The 23,200-nt window shown below is 36.8% G+C and overlaps 2 protein-coding genes across 3 annotated transcripts in view; one reads left to right on the top strand and one right to left on the bottom strand.

The window, feature by feature from the left end:
* LOC124153888 (prolactin-releasing peptide receptor) overlaps positions 1-23,200 on the bottom strand; it is a 288,340-nt gene that overhangs the window by 142,368 nt on the left and 122,772 nt on the right. Inside the window, exon 4 of one of the 2 annotated variants that reach the window (XR_006863784.1) lies at positions 4,591-4,613. The exons of the other annotated variant lie outside the window; for it this stretch is intronic. The gene's annotated coding sequence lies outside the window, so the exon portion shown is untranslated. The remainder of the gene's footprint in view (positions 1-4,590; positions 4,614-23,200) is intronic. 2 annotated transcript variants of the gene reach the window in all.
* Positions 11,633-14,847, top strand: LOC124153172. Its single transcript, XM_046526274.1, has 3 exons — positions 11,633-11,638; positions 12,578-13,096; positions 14,827-14,847. Exons 1-3 carry the CDS (start codon positions 11,633-11,635, stop codon positions 14,845-14,847), a joined length of 546 nt encoding a protein of 181 aa, XP_046382230.1.

Below are 23,200 nucleotides of genomic sequence, written 5' to 3'. Positions count from 1 at the left end.
ATCCTGGGGTTTACGCAACCCAAACAACTCCATTGCTTTTATTCTGTTTGCCTACTCAGCGCTGCCATGAATCGACGCGCTGTCGACATAGCGAGAACGATGTTGGTCGCAGGCGTAATGAACTCAGCGTTTGACACTTTTCATTCGATCGCATATGCATAGAGAGTAAAGCCCCGTTGTCCAATCACCACGGAGCTTAAATACATTCGCAGCGGTTTTCTCCGAACCCTCGTACAATCCCATGTTCAACTTAAAAGGGCTCTTTCCTTCCCTAATGTCATTCGTTTGAAAAATTATGGCGTTGCATGGAATAAAGGGGTCAAATAATGGAAATAAATGGTTGTATCATTTGTGTTCAGAGACTTTTATCCGGTGAAGCGCTAGCTTCTACGAGGGAATGCTAATGCTTGGTTTAAAAAGCATGTAGGGTCAGTGCTCGGCAATCAGTCGTCCATTCTTTTCAAAATCCCTGGGTATGGATGGTAGATTATGAAGATACCTGTGCTTCAAAAGTATTGAAATGATAAATTATACACTTCATTCTCATATACTATCAGCTGAAAAATCAGGTATAACATATGTTCGTCATATAAATGTAAATGTAAATATGTTCGTAAACATGTAAATGAACTTAAAAATATTTATTTTACTTATGGTACATTGAAGTCAAAGATTACTAAAGTGATAATTAATGAAAGTAATTTCCCATTCACATCCCTATCTTCCCCCTAAAATCATAAAAATTATATCCAAACAAAGCTTCCTATCACTATCATTGTAACAACAGAATAGTGTTTTGAATGATATTTGTTTGAGCTATTAATTGACTGAAAATATTTACCGTGTCACTTGATGCACCTTGGATTCTTTATCAGTTAATTTCAGAAAGGTTAATAATACTCTCTGTGGCAAATACATTAAACCTAGCGTTATATCTCGTTGCCCTCAGAAATTCGAAGGTTAAAATTCTTTAGAGAGCACTTCTCATAAAAATACATGTGATGCAATCATTTGTAATTAATATATGCACAAAGTTTAGTATACTTTATGTTGTAGCAAAGTTATCATTTCTGAGAAGTGCTACAGTAATAATATTTATTCCAAATTCGCAAAGAAAAACTTTCCTCTTCATAAGTTTCATTCTTTTCAGTGGTTTATGCCTCTGGCTAGTTTGGGTAAGCGAGGTTCAATCTCACTCCAAGCGTGTAGCATGCACCAGTTCAGGGATGTGGGAGGCAGTTATTTCCCCTCAGCATATTTGAGGGACATTGACTGAGGGTTCTTAAATCGCCTCCTTGGTTTTGAACTAGTGGCCCTTCGATCAGAAGTCAAACACTTTACACATTGAACTACCGTCATCCTCCCGCCAGGTGAGTAGAAGATGAAAGTAGATATGAATACTTTTTATAGCACGAACATTCTATAACTTCAAACGTAGAAATTTCATCATCTTCGATTACAAAATTATGTAAAAGGGCTGTATCATCTTATTTAAGATGATGTACGGGGTATTTTATTTTAGCTGATAAAAACTCATTTAAATAAGTGGAAAAGTTCAAATTGTTTTGCCTACTAACCGATAACTGAAATCTCTTCCACTAAAACATAGCGAGTCTATCACATGTTTTGATATTATACGTGCAACGTTAGGTTTATTTCGTATTAATTTAAAAATTATCACTGAATTATTACCTCTCTCTCGAATAATTATTCTCACAAGAAAATAATGTGACCTTGCATAGAATGATAAAATTTATAAAACCTCAAATATGATAACTTTCGCGGCGTAAATCGAGCTTTTCCTTACTAACTCGCTTGAGTTGCGTTATAGCTTTTCAATAACAGATATGAATAATCAAATTCAAAGATATTACACACAGTATTATCTCATGCAAGGCCATGTTAATCTTTCATGGTGCGCTGGGAAAAAGGTTAAATATACGAATTCACAAGAATCACTTCATTTTCGTTTGATCACCTCTTGAAATGATGATTTCACAGATTTCTTAAAGTATTTCATGTTAAAATAAAAGCATAAAAAGGTTCAATGCGCTGCCTGTAAAAGCAATATATGACTTTTACTCGTAACTGAGCGTTGAAACTAACTTCATGCTCCTGATAAAGGATTGAGTAACCAATGTGCCTGATTCATAAAGTTTGTTAGTGCGCCTCAAGTTCACAAAGACAAACTAGGTGCTCTTGAACGCTTTCTTGAGCCACCCAGATGATAAGTAATATCTGAATGGTAAACTAGCGCCAGTTGCCAATACAATCTGGCTAATTTTCAGAGATCGTATATTTGTATATTAATACAACTAGAATTATCAGAAGACATTTGTTCCTTTCGAGGCGATAAATCTGTTCCAAAGGAAAAAATGGCAGAGATCAGTGATTCTAAATAATGCACTTGAGAGGGACCCGGAAAACCCGCGCTGACTGCAGGAAAATTCCATAGAACTGCTAGAATTAGTCCATAATTGGCCACGAGAATCCTCGAAAGGGGCTGCTGAAGGAGCACGGTCGATTTGGTAGACTAAGAGTGTGTGTTGGAGCGTCTGTTCAGAGCTCTCGACTAGGAGGACTAGAGGTGAGGGAGATCAAAGGAATTCCTTCAGGTCGTGAACATGGAGGTCGGACGGAAGCCTAAGCTGCTACGACCAACCGAGCTTCCTGAGAGTGACATATATGTTCGCCCATTTCCTTTGTCCGACCGTCGCAACCGCGGGAAGAGAAAGGTGGAAGCCTCTAACGTCCAGAAAAGGCTGAGTCCACGTCCTTCACGTATCAATGACAAAAGCCACTCCTTGAAATTATTTGTATGCCAATTTTCTTATTATTGGAATACTAAACAAAAGGAATGTGTTGATATTTGTGATTTTGAGTCGAATATTTCTCATCATTTCGTGTGATTTCTTAAAACCTTGCTTCGTACTTTTAATTTTGCATTCGATGGCAAAAATGTTTGATTTTTCGAGTGCCTTAGGGAAAGCGAGTCTTCAAATTTTAGATATGAAAAAGAGTGAGGGAAAAGGAATCAATTAAACAGAAGCATCACAAATATACCTTAAGCGTTAAAATGTATCATGCTTTGTACGTTTATTGATCCTTTTTATGACTGCCAAGTAAAACTTACCGGAGGAAATAAAGATAAATAATTATTCTGACGTGAATTAATACAATCTGTTCAATTAACATAAATTAAAATTTCCCTTAAGCTGATGTAGTAATTCTTGACTTGTGATTTGCGAATTAAAGTTTAATTTGCATTGAACCTGGAGCGGGGGCGCCTGATATTTTTACACGACGTACGCGTGTGGCGTACATTGTCATGAATATGAATTTATTATATATATGAATTTATATGACAAGACTCGATTTTTGTTAAAATATATCTTTATTTGTAAAAATTAGTTCAAGCCTGAACACTAAATGGTGATATAGATACGAATGTACACAGGTGGTACACGGCCGGTCGCGCGGCGTAATTTATACGCTAGGGGTGTCGAGTTCCTCTTGCCGATCTAAAAATAAATTACCAACGATACTTTGAGCTTTGAAAAGATACACTATATACAATCATAGTTCAATGTAAGAATACACGAGCCCATGGACCAGATCTAGACCAGAAAGTACGTACAATGTTGAAATCCTTGTTTTCCGAAGTTTGGCGTTAAATTATTCAATCAAAATTCGTGATAAAATCTGAATCTCTCAATATTGGGAGAATATCTCATTTGAAGAAATCATTTAATCTAAAATCATACCACCTTCTTAGCATCGCACATAGACATTAAAATAAACTGGAGTTCTCTCATGAACTAACGCTCTTGTGCGTAATTTCATTCAAACCAAACTCCAAAATAACTGATAGAACTACTTCGTACGTGGAATCTTAATTTCAAGCGTGTGTAATGCGCAAACTTTGTGAATTATTTGAAACAATAAGAGGTGCTCATGTTTTCGAAATACCACTGAAGCATTCTTCACCAAGTCCATTTCACTAAGGAACTTTTCGAGGATTTACCTTCATACTTGGTGATTTTCTGATCCTTCAGCAAGCCCTTTCCTTCAGAACCATTTGTTTGGTGGCTTTAAGTTATGAAGGAACCCTGTCAAGTCGCGGGTAGGGTGCTACCAACAAATTTTGGCCTCAGTTATTCATTTTCTATTGTTTGAGACCTTATTTAAACTATGCGCTATTTTTATGCATGTGATTAATTTACAAGTTTTCCATTAGATAAACATGATAGAAAAAAATATTCTATTTTTCAAATGGGAGAATATCATGTTCGACTTAGCAATAAAATACAGGCTTTATTTTAGAAATTTACCCATCAGTTGAGGAAATGAACAAAACCTTATCATAATTACATTTGGTCAAAGTGATTTCCTTTCACTTGCGACTTTTCTCCACATATTTTAATGAGATGAGTGCTAAGTAAGTGAGTCAATGCTGAGAATTGGAATGAAAGCATGTTGTGTTGACGATGTCACCACAAAATGAGGAGCTATGAACGGTGAATGATTCATAAAAATTTAATGGGGTACGGAGCATAATAATAATTCCCATTTGTGGGAACATAGACTTACCGCTTGATGTTTGCACCGAAACACTGTAATAAAGAAGAAATATATATATGAGATTCAAGAAAAACAAGTTGGATAAATTTTTGTTAAATATTTTCCAAATTTATAATTTAAATACAATTATATCAATATTTATTTTTACTGCATACCTTTAAGCATTTTGTTAAACGAAATGGATATAATTTAGATAGTCATAAAACAAAATTATTAGAATTAGTATGGAGAATTTCATTTTTTCTAAATAAATTCATGGAAATGCCATAGACGCATTTGGAAGTCCATTTATAGTTAACATGTATGGCAATAATTCAAAGGTGGCTCAAACTTTTACATGATTAATTTACATGCGAAATGAAATAAACTATTTTTTATGATTGTAGTGTTCTAATTATAATCAATATCTATAATTTATCATTTTAATCATTTTCTAATTATTACTTTCAAAATCTAAAAATAATCAGAAATAATCAAGATATGACTTTGACAACCTCATGAAATTGCTAAAAAATTATTATTGTTCTTATGTTTAATACCTTCGAAATTATCCATTTTATTCATATCAATTTAAATTTTAGGTAAAAATGTTGAGTAATTGATTTTCTAACTAAATCTACTATATATGGTACTGTACTTGTTTACTGGTAGTAAACTTCTTCACTACCTTTTCACGGGATTTAAGGATGATATCTTCGTTGGCAAATTTTGCATGCAAATTTTAGTTACCTGTTTGTAGCATGGAGATAGCGATGGAAAATCATGGATCGTGACTATATATATATGACTTTAACTTTCAGAAGTGTTCTAGTTTCCGGTAGTTCATAATGACTATACGTTTACGCACCATTGACGACAGTCAAGCACCTCTCTTTTATCACTCACGAGTAAATCATGCTTGACTTCATTGAAGTTTCTCTGAGATTCGGTTGTAAGTTGCTAGAAGCATGACTTTCGTGGAGCCAATTTAAGTCTCCACAACGTTATAGATGCCTGGCGCTCTACGGGGCAATTAATTCGTATGATAGAAGTGTACTTGCAAACTAAAATTTTTGAGTCACAAATTTGAAGCGGGTGGCATAATTTTTTTTTGCTGTTGATTTGTACAGATTTTACGATGCGATCAATTTTTTTTCGATAGTTTCATTATTTTAAACATTTCTTCGGCAAAAAATAATTGTCCTCCAAGCTGGGGTTGGTGGGAACAGCAATATTACACCATTGGTCATAGCAGTACCTCTGTGCGTAAGTTCGCATCGTATCGCATAGTAGAGCGAGAAACACGTCAAACGATAGGGTAACACCATGCAATCAATAAATTTACAGTGCATTTCCGAGTGACGAAAATAATGTTGACAGAAAATGGCAAGCTGTATTCACTGTGGCTGGAGCGGTGAGGAAAATTGGGCCATTTGAACACAATGTAGGGTATTGTCACCGCAGTGAAGAACTGTGGACAGACTGATATTAGAATGAATTCAGAAGAATTAAGGGCTATGGAGTGGAATTTTTCCATACATTTAAAGAAACACTTGGGATTTTCCGCTATTATAAACTTTTATTCACAGCAAACCCAATGTTACCGCATCATCGAACCATTTTGTACCTTTAAGATGGTGTAGTATCATCTAAACGTAGGTCGGAAATAAGAGTTTATAATCGTGGAAAATTACAAATGTTTCTCTCAATATGATATTAGAATAATACGGAAATACATATTATCCAATTCCATTGAGCGTGACAAATCTTACATTCAAAATTATGCGCATATTTAAAAACAAATGTTATGCAAGTATACTATTTGGCCTGTAATAATAGGATAACGTGTGCATGTAATAATGCTATCCTTTTCTTGGCTCTACTCGGTGTCAGAGGTGAATGAGGGTTTAAATATATTATTTTGTCGCAATATTACTCAAGCACGCTAAGAGCATGAAAAATAGCAAACGTTAGTCTATTAATTATTTTTTATAATAATACAAAGAGTTATCACCTTGAAGGGTGACTCTAACGCATCTATTTGTTATGCAAGGCATGGGCCTAACCTTGCAACATAGAGCTTCGATCGATCGCGGGGTGTGGTAGCTACGCGTTCATTTCGCAGAAGTTTCTCAATTTCCCATCATGCGAGGGAAACCCGCAAAATGGTAATCACTGGCGAGAATCGACTCTTTGTCTCGCACTCTCCTGCCGCCGAAGGCATTATTCCCTCTCAAGTAGATTCGCCTTAGAAGTTACTTGCCTATCTCGGTAGTTTAGTAGTACACATCTGCTGAAGCCGTAGTTTTCCCGGGAAATCAATATCTACTTTGACACTGACGTTTTTCAAGGGAGAAACTCGCTAAAGTTATAATAGAATGCTTTTATGTTACCGTAGTGATAAAAAATGGGGACTTATAAAATAGCGCATTTTAGCAGCTGATCAGATGGTTGCGGTATTAAATCCTGATTTGAGCTGAGTGTGAGAGGAACCTTACAATGAATGCAAGACATTCATACGCCCATTGTTAGTCTGGAAATGGGTTCTACTCTCACCTATCCAAACTGTCTTCGGGTGGAAGCCGTGGGGAAAATTTACTATAAGTCTAAATTTTTTTATCATTGATTTCGAATATTCTTTTATTAGGCATTGTAGCCACCGTGGTTGGCAACAGAGTGGAACGTAAATATAAAGAATATACATAATACCTTTCTCTAGCTACAAACGGCAACTTCTGTAACACAGTAATACGTCACGGTTAGAGAGTTAAATTACCGCAAACTATTCTAATGCGTTATGATTTTTCAGTGGAATAGTGGAGAATATTAGCAGAATGATATCAGGTTGGTGGAATGACTCGAATTTTGGTTTCCAATTTTGAGGAAATGTGTTTCTAACTCCATTACTTCAAAATCAGACGTTTCCTAACTCTCTGTGTTTGAAGTATGGATCTGATATTGAGATAAAGGTTTTTATTCTGATCAAATATGGATAAATACTCCTTATGTGATCTATTTGTATAGCAACAGTTTTTGTTGTTAACAATATGAAATGACTTCAAACACACGGTCGTCCTTAATTGTAGTATCGTATTCCTTTTATGCTACGCTTACAAATATTTTTTGTGACGAAGAAACAGTAAAAATAGATTCCAAAACATTTTGAAGGATTTTTCTGATATTTTATCAATTTTTACCAATATTCAAATGTGTATTCATATAATTTTTATTTGAAACTAGAACTAAGACCTACAATGATCAATTTATGTATACGTTCGAACTAATGGTGGCAGGAGGTAAAGTAAAGGCTTGCCTGAACTCACCTTCTTTGATGAAAATGTTCAGCGTTACATTGACGATCAATTCTTCTGTAATAATAGTAATTGCATAAAAGAGGCTAGCACTTCAACCTAAGACTTCACCAACATCTTCCGAGCTGCTCATTACACAGACATTATCCCATATTAAGAGAAAGGCGAAAACAATGCATCACTATCATTCACCGGAAGAAGATTATTGTTGTTTCTTGTTCCATTAGTTTTCATTTGGATTTGTTTACATTACATTCTGAATGTCCTTTTGCCTTTTTAGATAAAATTTCTTATATATTCTCTAATTTTCCGACCTGCGCTTCGGTTCGAAATATCATATTTTAATTACGTATAGCACTAACATTTTCTGGCTTGAAAAGCCCATTTTTACGCTATCTCAAGCAAATTCAAATGAATTAATGGCTAATTACTTGGCTCGACGCGCATGAAAGACCATTATTGCTTTAAGGGATCTGAGGAAATCAATAAATCGACTCCCTTTTTCTATCACCTGGATCCCTTTTCTGTATTCCAAAGCCTATTTTAACTTTTCATCATTTTCTCTTTATTAGCTCACCTCAATCAAGCCTATGTAACTTGTTTGCATAAGTTTGCTTGTTTTATCCTGACTTAGGGAGTCGGTACAATGCCTTGTGTTTTTGAAGGAAACTTCCTCTCACGTCCTCTGGCAGAGTTTTGTTAATCTTTCGCCGGCCTGCTACGAGTAGCTTACCGTCGATGCTTGTTTTTTGTCTGATGAGGATTGTTAACCGTTCCTCCGGGGACAAAATATGAGAAAAAGGATACCTTGATATTGGGAAGTTTCTGGATTGATACCAACTTAAATTTGAGTCTCTCTTCCGATAGACAGCATTCTTTCTTAACAAAGCCTTTCTGATCTAACCTTCGGGCCTCAAATTTCAATATAGCTACGCAATGTCGGCTGTTATTAGATCCTTCTAGCCTACTTGCTCACCATTACTCAAAGGCAATGAGGGTGTGCCCAACGTATTTGGAATCTAATGGGAATAATCAATAACAGAAACATAAAAGAGAGTTTTATTTATTTGATAGAAAAAATTGATATTTTATCCATTATAATAGTACATTTATTAAATTTTACTCTCAAATATGATAGCAAAAGCATACTCTTGAAGTCACGAGGCTTATGAATGCTTTGGAATGCTAGTGTTTTCATTTGCAACGACAGCGCTCATTTATGTATTAAGGCAGTTTTACACGGGGTACGTCATTGCGCAATCTGAATATGTTCGGAGGCGCAATAAAAGTTGCGTCGTGTGAAGCGATGAATTGCTAGAACGCATGCTAGAATGCGTGGATGCGAGACGGCAAAATAGCCCCTGCTCTAATTCTTATCTTGAATTCTCGCAATTTCAACATGTTGTCAGTGCCAACCTGCGCAATGATGAGCCAATCCTATACTTCATTCTTTACCTCTCTTGTAAAAAGCCACTGATTAAATTGTCTCTGTTAGCCTTTGTGTGAAGAAATCATTAGAATATGGGTAGATTGTCTACAAAAAAGCACTTGGCAACATTTATCATCCATTTCTCAAGTCATAAAATAGTACATTCATGTGTTTCATTCATCTATTGTTAAGGCTAAGTTACGTAACATAATTCAGTATAGAGGATCAAGAAACCTTTTCTCGTCCTTTACAACTTAATAAATGTAATCCAATACGGGATATATGGCTACAAAGAAACAGCGGGCATATTCTCTAAAATTATTCTCTAATCTCTTCGCGTGATCATATCTATCTTCTTTGCGTGATGTTAGAAACCTGCTTTATTTGCTAATTTTCGTCCGGCTGGGGCCATTAGCATAAATCATATCACTATCATTAGTTTTCTTGTCAATTAATAGGTAAAAGTACTTTTGAGTAGAACAATGCGGTACCCATGATAAGGATTACGACGTTTGTTACTGAGGAAGATCATTCGAAGGTAAAATTTACTCATGTGGATTAATGAACTCATTGTGATATCATTCATCCCAAACGTTACTTACCTCAAACCATAATGACATTTTCTAGTCCCATTTCATTTTCCTAAATGCTGCACACCATCATGTAGTTTTGATGTAAATTAAAATATCTCACGTTCTAATTACCGGCGCTCATTATTGGCAACCACCCAAAAAACAGAAAGCTACCCTTTTGTGCTTAACTTCGTGTTTTCACTTCAAATAACATCCTCTTAATCTTCTATCGTACTCCTTCATTAAATTATTAATACTTGACGTTTATAATTTGACTAATATTTAGGCCAAAAGAATTTCAGTGATGCATCTAATAACGAGAAATTATCTCGTGACGAGGGTTAAAAATAATACTGTGGCTCAATTACCCTTAAAATACTGATGCAATTCTTATTTAAGTTAGCTGTATTCAGTTCATCCATCCTAGATTTGCAGCAAAAAAGTTGAAAAAAAAGCCTTTACGTTTCGATTATTTCTTTTGTTCATAGAAGACGATATTGTATGAATGTATTCGCAACACCTTGGAATTCTGGTAGAGGGTAAACTTAGTGGACTTTTTATTCTAAAAATATCTCGCCGTATTTTTCTTTTCGGAGAATATGCGTCCCATAAATGAGCCAGACATAATCGCATACGACTCCCTGCTTATCTTTCTCTGTCATTTATCCCGCATCACGGACGATATACCTCTTGTCACTTTCAAATCGACCAAGCAATAATCTCGCCATTCGGGATGGCATATATGACAGCTTTCCGGGAACGCGATTTCGGGCACAGCCGTTTAGTACGAGTTTCATGGGTAGTGTCTGCGATCGCTTTAACGCAACTTTTATCTCAGTAAACCCCCGAAAATTTGCCGCATATAGGGGACTGAGACGGAAAAAAAGCTGACGAAAATATAGAAATTTTATTTTGTGGAAATGGTTGTATTAATGGTATGAGGATGGCAGCAGGGTGCTTTTAAGAAGATATCGGAGGAATGGAGTTGGATGATGATAGAGAAAGGGAATGAATGGAGGAAATACAGGAATCCGTCGCCTAATGAGTAAAATGCATCTAATAAAAAAATTAGACTAATTATAACTATACAAGCACGAGATTCCACCTCTTCGCCATGTTTTCCTACTTCAAACTTCAAACATAAATTTGCATCCTTCACCCTACAACCGTAATAATCACAACCCTCTCTCATTCTGCTGAACCTATTTTCACTTACTTTGCTATGCCTATGCCTCTATATACCTGACTCGTAAGCAGCCATACCATTTATTTCATACCTGCTTTTCTGCAGGAAAACATCCCCCTCGATAACGGTGTCCTTATCCTGATATCAATATTACTGAGCTGTTTTTTCCCTACGTGGTATCTAGATCGTTTATGTTTTCCACCCTCTTCAATGTGTGCGTATTGAGCTCTGAGAACCATCACTACCCTCATTTATGTTTTCTGCAAACTTTATATCTTTCTCCTTAGATTGATCTATAAGGCCTTTACCTACTACGCATTATGTAGAATAATACATCACCAGCGCATGCAAGACTAAAAGTGGTTGATTTTTCCACGCAGTGCCTGGGTAATTAGTATTACCAACCTTCTAAAAATTCAAATTTTCTCATCTTAAATTCATTGTTGAGTAACCCAGCATGGCAAAATATAATATACATGTTTTTAGTGATGAACTTCAAATGAGATTCGAAAATAATTTGAAAATATAAAAACATGTAACTTCAGTTGAGTTATAAGCCACGAAGGTATTCGAAATGGATGTAATCAACTACTAATAATCATCAGAAAATAAAAATAAATAATTAATCATAGACGGAATCTGAAGCGTTTCTAGGTTCCAACAGAATATGCAATGCTTCGGTCAAAGTTAGTTAGGAAGTTTACAAAATTCCCGTGAAAATTTTGAAACTGGTATAAGTTTGCGCTTGACCTTATCAGACGTAGGAAATTTCCTAAAAGATATAATATCAGCGATTGCGAGGAAGGATCAATTTTGATTAAATTTGGAGATGATACAATATAATCTATGAATATCCTTTTATGATCCATCGATAACCTTTATATAAAACCTTTCCTACTGAAAAATATCCCCGAAGCAGAATAATTTCGTTGGTTTTATATTAATAATTTGGGTAAATCCCATTCATAAGTGATATCATGGCTACGAAAAATCAACGTCGTTGTACAAATATTGACCTCTGTTTCCTATGTTCCATATCTGGGCGCAAAACTCGTTAGCACTATTCGTTTTACGACAATGACTGATAAAATATTCAATTTTCGAGGGAAGCAAGGCATTTGACCATGGTCTGGATAATTTGCTATAATAGATAATTAACGAATGCGTAACACTAAGTAGAAATTTTCTCAACATCAAGCATCCTATCCAGTCTAAGAAGGCGAAGAGAATTCTCCGCCGTGCGAGCTTTGCTCTACTGAGAGAACGAGTGCAGTACACACGCAGTGCTCTCCACTTTTGTTCGACGGAACTCTACCACCTACACCTAGAGCTTAGCAGCAAATTGATACCAGAGGATTGGGAGACATTGGAGAGAATTACCTTCCAATCATCCTCCACCACCTTTACAGCAATGAGAGAGAAACAATTATAGAAGTTCGAAAATTTGGTGGAAAAACAACGTCCTTCACCCGAATCCACCTTCAATAAAACAGATCGTGTGGTTATAAATCTATCTCAGGTGAATCTTAGTGATTCTGCAACCTCCATACTATCCAAAGGACTTAACTTTGCCATAGCACCCAGAAGTATACCGAAGGAGGAAATAATCACTGGGGTAGAAAATGCTTTACGCAAGCTAAGGAAATCAGAGGCCGATGAAATCAGGGAAGAAGTCAGCCATATCATCAGGAAAGCGAGGCCTCCAAAACCCAATTTGACCAGGGCAGAGAGAGAGGCCGTCTGTGAACTCAGGAAAATCGATGATTCACTGATATTGCCAGCTGACAAAGGGAACGCAACTGTGATCATCTCTAAGGAGGACTACCGAAAGAAGGTTTGCGGTTTGCTAGACGACCCCACCTACAAAGAACTTAACTCAGATCCTACGGCAAAAATCCAGAGGAACATCAAGGACCTCATGAAGCATTCGTCAATACCCCAAGAGGAGAGACGATCACTGATCCAGTCGGCTCCTAAACCTCCACGACTTTATGGCCTGCCTAAGATTCACAAGGATGGGATACCACTCCGGCCTATCGTAAGTGCTATTGATTCACCGACACATAAGCTTGCAAAGTATCTTGCCCATAGCCTTCGGCCATTCTCGGGCCTAACTGCAACCTATGTGAAGAACTCCGTCCATTTCATCAATATTATAAAGGAATATAAGATTACGGAAGAGGATCTCCTTGTTAGTTTTGACGTGGTGTCTTTGTTCACCAAAATACCTATTGAAGATGCCATCGAAGTCATTAAGACTCTGACAGAAAAAGGCCTTCCGAAAGACATTCCGAAAATGGTGGAGTTTTGCCTTCGTAATTGCTATTTCTCTTGGAGAGGGAAATTATATGAACAAACGGAAGGGGCATCCATGGGTTCTTCTTTATCACCTGTCGTCGCAGATCTTTATATGGAAGAATTTGAACGAAAAGCCCTGGATTCTTTCCCTATGAAGCCGAAACTCTTCGTGAGATATGTTGACGACACCTTCGTCATATGGCCTCATGGGACAGATAAACTGAAAAGATTCCTTGAACATCTTAATAGCCAAAATAATTCCATCCAGTTCACTATGGAAATGGAAGAAAATAACCAACTTCCCTTTTTGGACGTTCTCGTCAAGAAGAAATCAGATGGCACATTGGGACATTCAGTCTATCGTAAGGAAACGCATACTGATCGCTATTTGAATGCCAAATCACACCATCATCCCAGGCAAAAAGCATCAGTTATTAAAACTCTATATCATAGGGCATATTCCATATCGGATACAGATTCGCTCGCTAGAGAGAAACAACACCTCCTTACCACGCTCCAAGAAAACGGCTACGATCGGGTACTGATTCAAAAAATCGCGCGTAGGGAAGAAGAGAAAAGAGATGTGGCCTTGGACGTTGCAAAGGAAGACCAGCAAAAGGCAAAGGCACATGCTCTCTTGCCATACGTGGCTGGAACGTCGGAAAGAATTGCTAGAGTTCTCGCCAAACATGACGTTCTGACGCGATTTATAAGTTTGAAGAAGACCTCTGACCTCCTCCGGAGTGAAAAAGATCGTCATCCATCAGATATCTATGAAGGAGTGTATGAAGTAACGTGTTCCTGTGGTTTATCATACATCGGGCAAACATCTAGATCCCTCAAATGCAGAATAAATGAACATCTTAAGGCAACCGAAAAGAAAAATTTTCGTCTTTCTGCGGTTGCAGAGCATGCATGGTCGGAACATGGGCACATCATACTTTTCAAGGAATCGAAAATCATCGCCAGTGAAAATAAATATTTCCCTAGGCTGATAAGGGAGGCGAATGAAATAGCGAGTCACCCTAAGAACTTCAATAGGGAAGACGGCTATCCTTTATCCTCATCTTTCAAACGGCTTTTCCAACAATGGAATTAAAAATCAACATCCGTCTGACTAGCTGTAAATAAATAAGGATCACAGATCTGCAAATCATTTGGACCCGAAGACGGGAGCTGGAACGCGCCCGAAACTGTCGTCCGCAAAACATGTATCAACGCGGTGTAAACCCGGAAAACCATCACCAAATAACTAACCGCGGAAGCCTCCGTAATAATTTAAGCCTCCGTAATAATTTACTGAGTAGAAATATTTTAAATTAAAGAGAATTATAGTGATAAAAAACTATATAACCATTAGCACCAGTCAAATTAGTATTTCTATATTAAAATGCATAAAATTCACGTGCAGATTTATATCTAAGAAATATATAATGCACAAATTTATATCAATTACATTGCCTACAATAGATTGCTGAAAAGACTGAATGAAAATAACAATTGAAATTCGTTCCCCTTACACTCATAAATTTCGGAAATCTTTAGTTATCTTAGTGCGAGCATTACAATTTATATATTCAACACGCTTAGAGTCCATTGTTGTACTTTTATTTGTACATTTTCTCCTTTTTCAAACAATGCGTGGTCAAATTTCAGATTAGACCGGAAAAAGTGGCCATTTGGATTTCCTTCTAGAGGCATAGTGGGCATATTTGTACATCAATCATGTAAAATTTAAAAATTTTTGTCAATATTTAAAAATTAAACTAGCCTTGAGCTCATTTGTGTACGTTGGTTCACACACTTAGTTCTTCTTCAAACAATAGCTGGTCAACTTTGAAATGAAGCAGGAAAAAAATGTCCTTTTGAATTGGTTTCTAGATCTAGAGTGCGTGGTCCCTATCACACGAAGAATGGAATGGCGAAAAGGGCATATAAAGGTAACCCATAAGTGTCACGGTCACTTTCATCTTCCACTCATACGACTTCCAGCTTTCACTTCACTTGCTTTGATGCCTAGGCTGTGTCTGAAAAACGTTCTCTCTCTCTCAACCCTTCTGAGGGTCCGAATATTCGCTCCATCGAAGTGTGGGAAGAGGGAAACACGGACAAGACCGCCCGCCCGTCCACTCAAATGTTTGAGTATTCATCTCGGGTGACACACAATTTCCTCTTTGTAACGCATGGCCAAATGGCTACCATCCCTCGCTGCTCAAAGGTTTGGACCACGTTCGGCTCGGCACATCCGAAATACAACCTCCGAAATACTCCCGGTCCATTCTTCGGACCCATCTACACAGACATCGTGTACGCTATTCACGCTGAGGGCATCAGACATGAACCGCTCCATCTCCCTCTCTTACTCCAACTGTTGCTCAATTAGTCCGGTTGGAAGAATTCGGGGGAAATTATTCTCTTGCTTGCCATTGATGCTCCATATCGCTCTCGCCTCCATCATGTTTGATGGTATGGTTTGATTTTTTCAGAATACACGTTTCTTATACCATTTCCACAGCAACTGGCGTAAAAATGGAGTATAAATTTGAGAACAATGTCATATACTGGTGCACAACTTTGCAATGACAAGAGTCAACTTTGTATTGTTATTAGTTAAGAAATATCACACATATCCTTAAAACTAAGCCGTTGAAAAATCGACATAGAGTGACATAGACACTTGAGAAACACACTTAACACATGAGACTAACGTAGACCCCGAAAACTTTGAAAATTACTGATTTGCGAAACTATGGTGGCTAGTGGGCTTATAGATTAAACTGTGAGAATTAACATTTGTTGATTATATTTTATCAAAGCTCAAATTCATCTTGAAAATTTAGCGATGGCAAGTACGATTAACAACGACGAAGGACGGTTTTGTCTATTGAAATTCATAGACCCATAATCTTAAATCGATAGTACAATTGATATGCGGCAAGAGCTATAATTACAGGAATATTATTACTATCGGAATGGGTCATAATTAGCCAAGTTACACCAAATTAAATTATTTTGAACGAGTCTTAAATTCCCATAGGCGGCTTTATTGAAGGAATTAGTTATTTATTAGTCTTGTTTTGTACGTACTATACCCCAAAGTGTATACTCTCATAGAAAATATTGATCCAGAGCTTTAATATTGTAAGGGTGTATAAAGTGCATATCGACGTAAGATTTTCTCGATTTTGAGTTGGTGTACAATTTAATGAGTGTTGTTATGTAAGAAGTATATTTCTATAGCGCCTTATTGAATATTTATAAGCAAAAATGGATGCAGATATGTCCTGAGATAAAAGAAAAACCTAGCATCGACCCTATCTACCGACCGAGGCTTTCGAGATATTTTTTGTAGAGGAATCAATATTGTTCAGCCCCCATCAATTTTTAAGTACCTTAGAGTTAATGTACTGGATGGAGTGTACGAAGTTAATGTACTGGATGAACTTTTAAGCAAATGACTCATAGCAGAAAATAAGTGCGCCATAGTAGAAATAGGTATTTATAAGTGTTTTTTTTTCACTTAAAGCAAATATAGTCAATGCATTCTTGGATATTAAGGAGAGGCCAGTGAAAAATTTGAAAATGCAAATGATCAGTTACACGATGTAAATTGATATTTTAAAAATGCCTCTTGTGAAATTGAATTCTTCCCAGACACGGAACGTAGTCATATTTACGATAAGTTATTTCCTTATCAACCGATTTCAACGCCAACGCTCCGTTTTCAAATGGCTACTTTGTTAGGAGGAATGTTTTCTCCTATTTAACGCCGTCTAAAATGAATGAGAAAAAGAATTCATCGACCTGGAAAACTGTAAATGAAATAGATGAAAGACTGTTAAAGGAACTGTCATGGAACTAATTTGCGAGTTGCAGATTGGGATTAATTTTCCCGTTGATTTTAGCCACGTTTATATTTTTAGTCCAGCTAATATAAAGCACTTCGAAAAAAAAGGATGTCTCATACTTATAATGAGAAACAATTGAACTTTTGTAAATTTAATAATCAATGAGAGTAATCGGAAAATAATTCCTTTGCAATTGCAATTACTGAGCAGTTTCACGAATTCAACGAATCTGATATTAAGTTTTATAAGCTTTCGCGAGAGTAAGCAATTGACCTATTTTCACTTATGTTTTACGTATAACTTATTTATAGAAGGCTATAATTTAGTTAGACCGATATCCTCCATTTGATTCCGTTATTTAGGTGTACAAACGGTAAAAATGGCGCTCATGCTTCAGGCATGATTTCTAAATTGATCTGTTTTCTATTTAAAACACTAATGAGAATTATGAATCAGGTTCATGCAGTAGGTATACACATTTTTAAGCTCAAAATGAAAACTTCAACTGGCCTTCTACATTCCTGTCATTGATATTTTAAAATTTTGAATAATAACATTGTAGATAGATTTTATGATGATAATATTTTGTATTCCCTAACGACTTTTCTAATCTGGCAATACTCTTTTAATCCACCTCCTGTATGTTGCAGGCCTTGAGTTGTCTTATCGAAAGGCAATAGGTACAAATTAGATTTTAAAAACGTTTACCGATGAGAAATGGATGATTTCACTTTGAAGGTGATCCAATAGTCAACTCATCCATAAAGGTATCCATTGAGGAATAAACTCAATTCAGGATACATCAACTCAGTCATTGGATATCTGAGCCACATACTCCTACAGGGCTTTCAGAGCCTCCGGTATAGTCTCTTTGACTTCCCATTACCCTCAGGTATGAAGCAAGAGGAAAGAAAAATTCGGACTAAATTGATGTTGCAATTGTTTGGCTGAACTAGTTCGCTGGCTATAGATATATTTTATGAAAACATTCGTTTTATAAAGAAAGAGACTCTTATCTTACCTTACTTACATCATGAAGAGCTTTGTAGACATCTTATCCTTTACTGGAACAACCAAGTGTAATAAATGCCTAATTACGTATTTTATCCTCAAAGCGAGACGTAGGGAGTGATGTTGCTGATTGCTACAAAAAACAATGGTATAAACTCAATTCATTCACCGACAGATCATTCTATCACGCCCGGAATAGATAGATAGATATTTCTGCACTATCAAAAGAACAGCTTTTATTACAATTAGTTACAAGTAGCCAGCAATTTCGTTCTGGGGGGTTCCAAAACCAGGGGGGGAAATTTTTGAAAAACAAGGTACTAAGAAATGGGTTTTAAGCTAATGTTAGCACTTTTCATAATCGAAAAAAATTAAAATTTCTAAAAATAATTTCCGTAAATTCATGATTTTTTAAATTTTTGTTATCTTTTACGAAGGAGTGTAACTGTGTTTTTTATATTTAGGGAGGGGAACCCCCCCCCGAATATAAAAACTCGACCCCCCCATTGGCTAAGCCACTGCAGACGCCTACATTATCTTTGCTGTGTTGTCTCGTTGCCTTCTTTAATATTGAACAACACCTATCTCCCTCATATCAAGGATACTAACCACTAAGAATAGGTATGATCGATATCTTAAACAGCAGATAATTGCTTATTCGGTATAATTCCTTCTGTCTACGTGCCGTGCCTGATATTCCTTATTTAACCTGACCTATCGGCCTTCCGTTATATGTTATCCTGTTATTTTACCCAAGTGGCTACTCTTTAGACATTTTCTGAATCGAGAGTTAATAATGACCAACACCGCGAGCTTAGCCACGATTAATTAAGAACTATACGAAAGCCAGAGCGCTGTTATGAATTCTTGTAAATTAACTATGTAGAATAATCTATTTAACACCTATATATTACTATATTACATAGTTTTATCACCTTTGTGTTTAATTTACTACTCATTACTGGTCATTGTTATCATGGTGATACCTATTTCTAAAAGTAAGGCACCACACAATAACCATAAAACAACATAACATATTCGTGAGGTGATTCCTTCTGATCAAAGTTAGGAGCAGCTCTAAGAGTCATAAATTTGGCTATTACTTTTCCATCAAGTGAGCTAAGAAAATGCTGAATAGGAGACCCTTGCCCTCCTGAATTAAATGGTCAAGCTTAAATGTTTTCTTGCCCAACCAAATGGAGTCGAGGGGCGTTTACGCAGTACGTTAGAAATAACTATTACACAACGTCTGGTGATAAAATTACCGTGGTGCCGTGAGGTGCCATTAGAGGATTTGTGTAAAATTCCCAGTAGCTTTACACACGCACTGATTCAACGCAGAAATAAAACACAGGCTTCTGAATTTTACACATTCATGGTAGGGCTTCCAGTAACTTTCTCTGGGCCTCCTCGCACCTTCGGAATTTTGTTTGGCGTTGTTCGCCGGCTTCGCACCCTTCGTTTGAAACCAGAATCCCTGGGTCATCACCATACTAACAAGGCTAATACGTGGCTAGATGAGGGTAGAGCTCACCCCGGATTAAGCTACAGGCGTGTGAATTTCACTCTCCGCGAGCATATTTTTGTAAAATCGATCCCCGTTCAATTTCTTTTGTTTCCGAAACACGAGGCACGTCCTTCACACGGCTAAAACGCGCCCCGGGCAGTCCGTGTGGGGCAGAAGAATGAAAGGGTCCCTTTGTGGGTCCGATGAACGGGCTCTGTCTTTTTTGTTCCTCGCTGGCGGCACTTCCTCCCAAAACGGGGAAAACTCTCACTTTCGCTACTTTCCACTTTGTCCAAGACCGACACTCGCGACTCCCACACCCCGAAGGCAATCCCCCTGCTCACATATTCTCCCCGGGGAATGGCTCCAACACTTCCACTCAGGTACCCACCACTCTGCCCCTTCCTCACTCTGCCAAGCTCAACAGGTGCACCTCTAGCTTTCCTTTCCAACTCTTTCTCTCTTTTCTTCTTGTCAGGGTGCATTCCTTTCCCTTTGTGAATTTCATGAAACTACGCTTCCTTTGAGTGTATCTCGTAAGTGAAGAAATATGATGATTTTACCGTGAAAAGTAAACTAAGCAAACTAATTCATTTATTTCAGTGCCAACCCATCGCGTATCTATTCCGCTAAATAAAGAATATATTCTTTTCCCTTTCCTTTGTAAATTCCATGCCTTTTCCCTGTGACTTTTTAGTTACCATGTAGAAAAAACTAAATTTCGTGCGAGTAAGTGTGGAAATATCACGATTTGACCGTGGAAAGCAGTGACTTATACAATGATTTCTTTTGTTTCAGTACAGACCAATCATTACGCAAGCATTCCGCTTTAATTCCACATTTTTCACAAGTAACACTCGTAAGTAACAAGTAACACAAGCAAAAGTTTTGAACAAGTAACACAAGTTCAAAAGTTTCGCTTTCGTCAAGAAAGGGATTCTAGAGTAGCCCCTAAAAATATATTAAAAATTGCTTGAAGTTTTACACAATTATTCAAATTTTACATCAAGACCTGTGCTTTGTAATATCTTCACCTGATAATACATTGAGATTGTGAGAAACTTGATTTTGCGTTATCTTCAACACATGATTCACCGTGCATTGATATTTAAGTATTTGTGTAAAATTGCCAGTTCACTCACGCTGTGATTCAACGTGAGGGTTGGTTTGAATATGTGAGGTTATTAAATTTCGGGGATAAATATAGTCTATTATTAATTTATAAAATTACGGTTTATGGATAATATATCAAATGAAACCTTTTTTTCCCTCGCTAATTGTATATAATTGAGCATTTTATTCCATTCTAATAGAGATATAAAGTTAGGAAAATAAGATTGGCTGCCTCCCGTCCAATCACATTAGACCTTCCAACCGGTGAAGACCATATAAGCTGGCAAACTTCATCCATTTACCATTAGCCCTGAGGATGGAACCCGACTCGTGATCCGAAACGTCGGCAGAATGGAGAGAGAGAACCCGGCTGCAAACCCGAATAGCCTTTTTTGAGTATATTCGCCGGGAAAGCATCAGATCTTACTTTACATGTGATATTTATAGCAGAAACCGTGAGGTCATAGAAAAACCTATGGCACATGTATTGGGCAGTAGTGGCGCCCGTGAGGTAAGAGTCCTGATGCGGACACTTGCCCCAGGACTCTTGCCCCGACGGCACTTGACAACCTAATAAGTCATAACCTAATCACATGGTGAGCTGCGAACCAGCTAGCTGCGTGAATTTTCGAGGCAAATAATGAGTATATACGAACGATAGATAAACATATTACTTAAGTAAACGCCCAAAGCGCAGACAAAAATACGCGGTCCAACAATTTATATAAACGCTGCGTAAAAATGAAAAATAAGAAAAACTCATGATCTGTCGTTCATTGTCTTCCATTGAACGCACCCCTTTACCACATTCGGTCACGTAAATTAAACCGATTGACTACAAGTGGCATCATTCTAGTATTGAGATAACTATTTTGGAAAAGGAATCTTGCCTCTCACTACTCTATTTTAGTTCCAAGTTACTAAGTTCCTTTTTAGCCAGCTTGACGTAGGGTTTAAATTTCTGAGGGCTACGAAGTCGGCTTTTCGCTCAGTTTGAGATAAAATAATAAAAGATGTTATGGTAAGAAGTGCTCATCATTTAACCACTTCAAAGGTAGACCTTGGGGCAGTCTTTTATCTGCATTCCCAACTCTCTAAAAGATGACATTATACAGTTAAAAATATAAAACTAAAAACAACCAGACATAATCCTGGACATATCACCTTCAGGGTAATTTTACCCACTCAATTAACAATGGTGATGAGTATAACATTGATGAGTTTATATTTTACTACGCGATGGGAATAAAAATGTACTATGAATTGAACTTCGAATATAAGCGTTCTAAATTCAGGTTTTACACTACCTTAAGGGGAAAATGTAATCTGCTGTGGTTCTCTGCAACGTTCGTTCGAAATTGAGCGAAACTAGAGGAATAGAATCATTTATTGATATTTGAATAAAAGGCAATATTGATAGAATTTTCAGATAGAAATGTGATAATTAGATTTTGAAAACCGTTGGGACAAGAATACGATAAATTTTACATAAATAATTTTATAATTTTCAAAATGATTATTATTATTTCTAAATTATTCCTTTATCACAAAACCGAATATTGAACAAAATTTTGCCACACACTCGGAGGCAATTCAGCCTCATATGAGCATTCTGTAATGTACAAGTGAAAACTTGCCGTGCCATTTAGCAGTATTTAGCGGACATTTTAAGTAATACAATAAAAAAAAGATAAAGAGATACAATGAAATCAACAAGATAATAATATGTTGCCAATAGAAACAAAATATTTTTACGATGCACCATTTGAACAGTGCCTCCAATTGATTTCATTCATATAAATACTTAAACTAATACAAATACAAAGTTTCGTGAAAATATACGGAGCCTAGCAATTAATTTACATTTATTATTGTAAGGCCAAATCGGAACGTGAACTTTGTTTGAGATATAGGTAGTTAAAAGAGTCTTTGCCTAAATATTTGGATAATGTTGGAACTTAATACTCTCCACATGATTAGGGAGAGAGAGAGAGACGCTGATAGCAAAAAGGTAAACATTTACCTTGTGATGTAGCCACGGGGGGGTTTCGGGGTTACAACCCCAGCTTGAGCTGTTAAAAGAGGCACAAAAAACCCAGTTGCCCTTTCCCCTGGAGTGTTTTCCATATACCCTGTAAGGGCCCCGAAATCTTCGATAATCCCCCCCCCCCATTACAAAATTCTGGCTACGCCACTTCATTTTTCCTATTTCTTAAATTTGATGAAATTACCTTACTACGTGTGATGCATAATGAAATATTTCAGGCAACGTATTTATTCCCCTGCCTTAACGAGATAATACAGATTAGAGTAGGGTACTCATTTTACATCGTCAACTTGGGTTTTTTCAATCAATAAAGCATCG

Source organism: Ischnura elegans, chromosome 2, assembly GCF_921293095.1.
Source record: "Ischnura elegans chromosome 2, ioIscEleg1.1, whole genome shotgun sequence".
NCBI lineage: Eukaryota > Metazoa > Arthropoda > Insecta > Odonata > Coenagrionidae > Ischnura > Ischnura elegans.
Note: the sequence above shows the minus strand (reverse complement) of the source record. Positions and strands in the feature narration are given on the sequence as shown.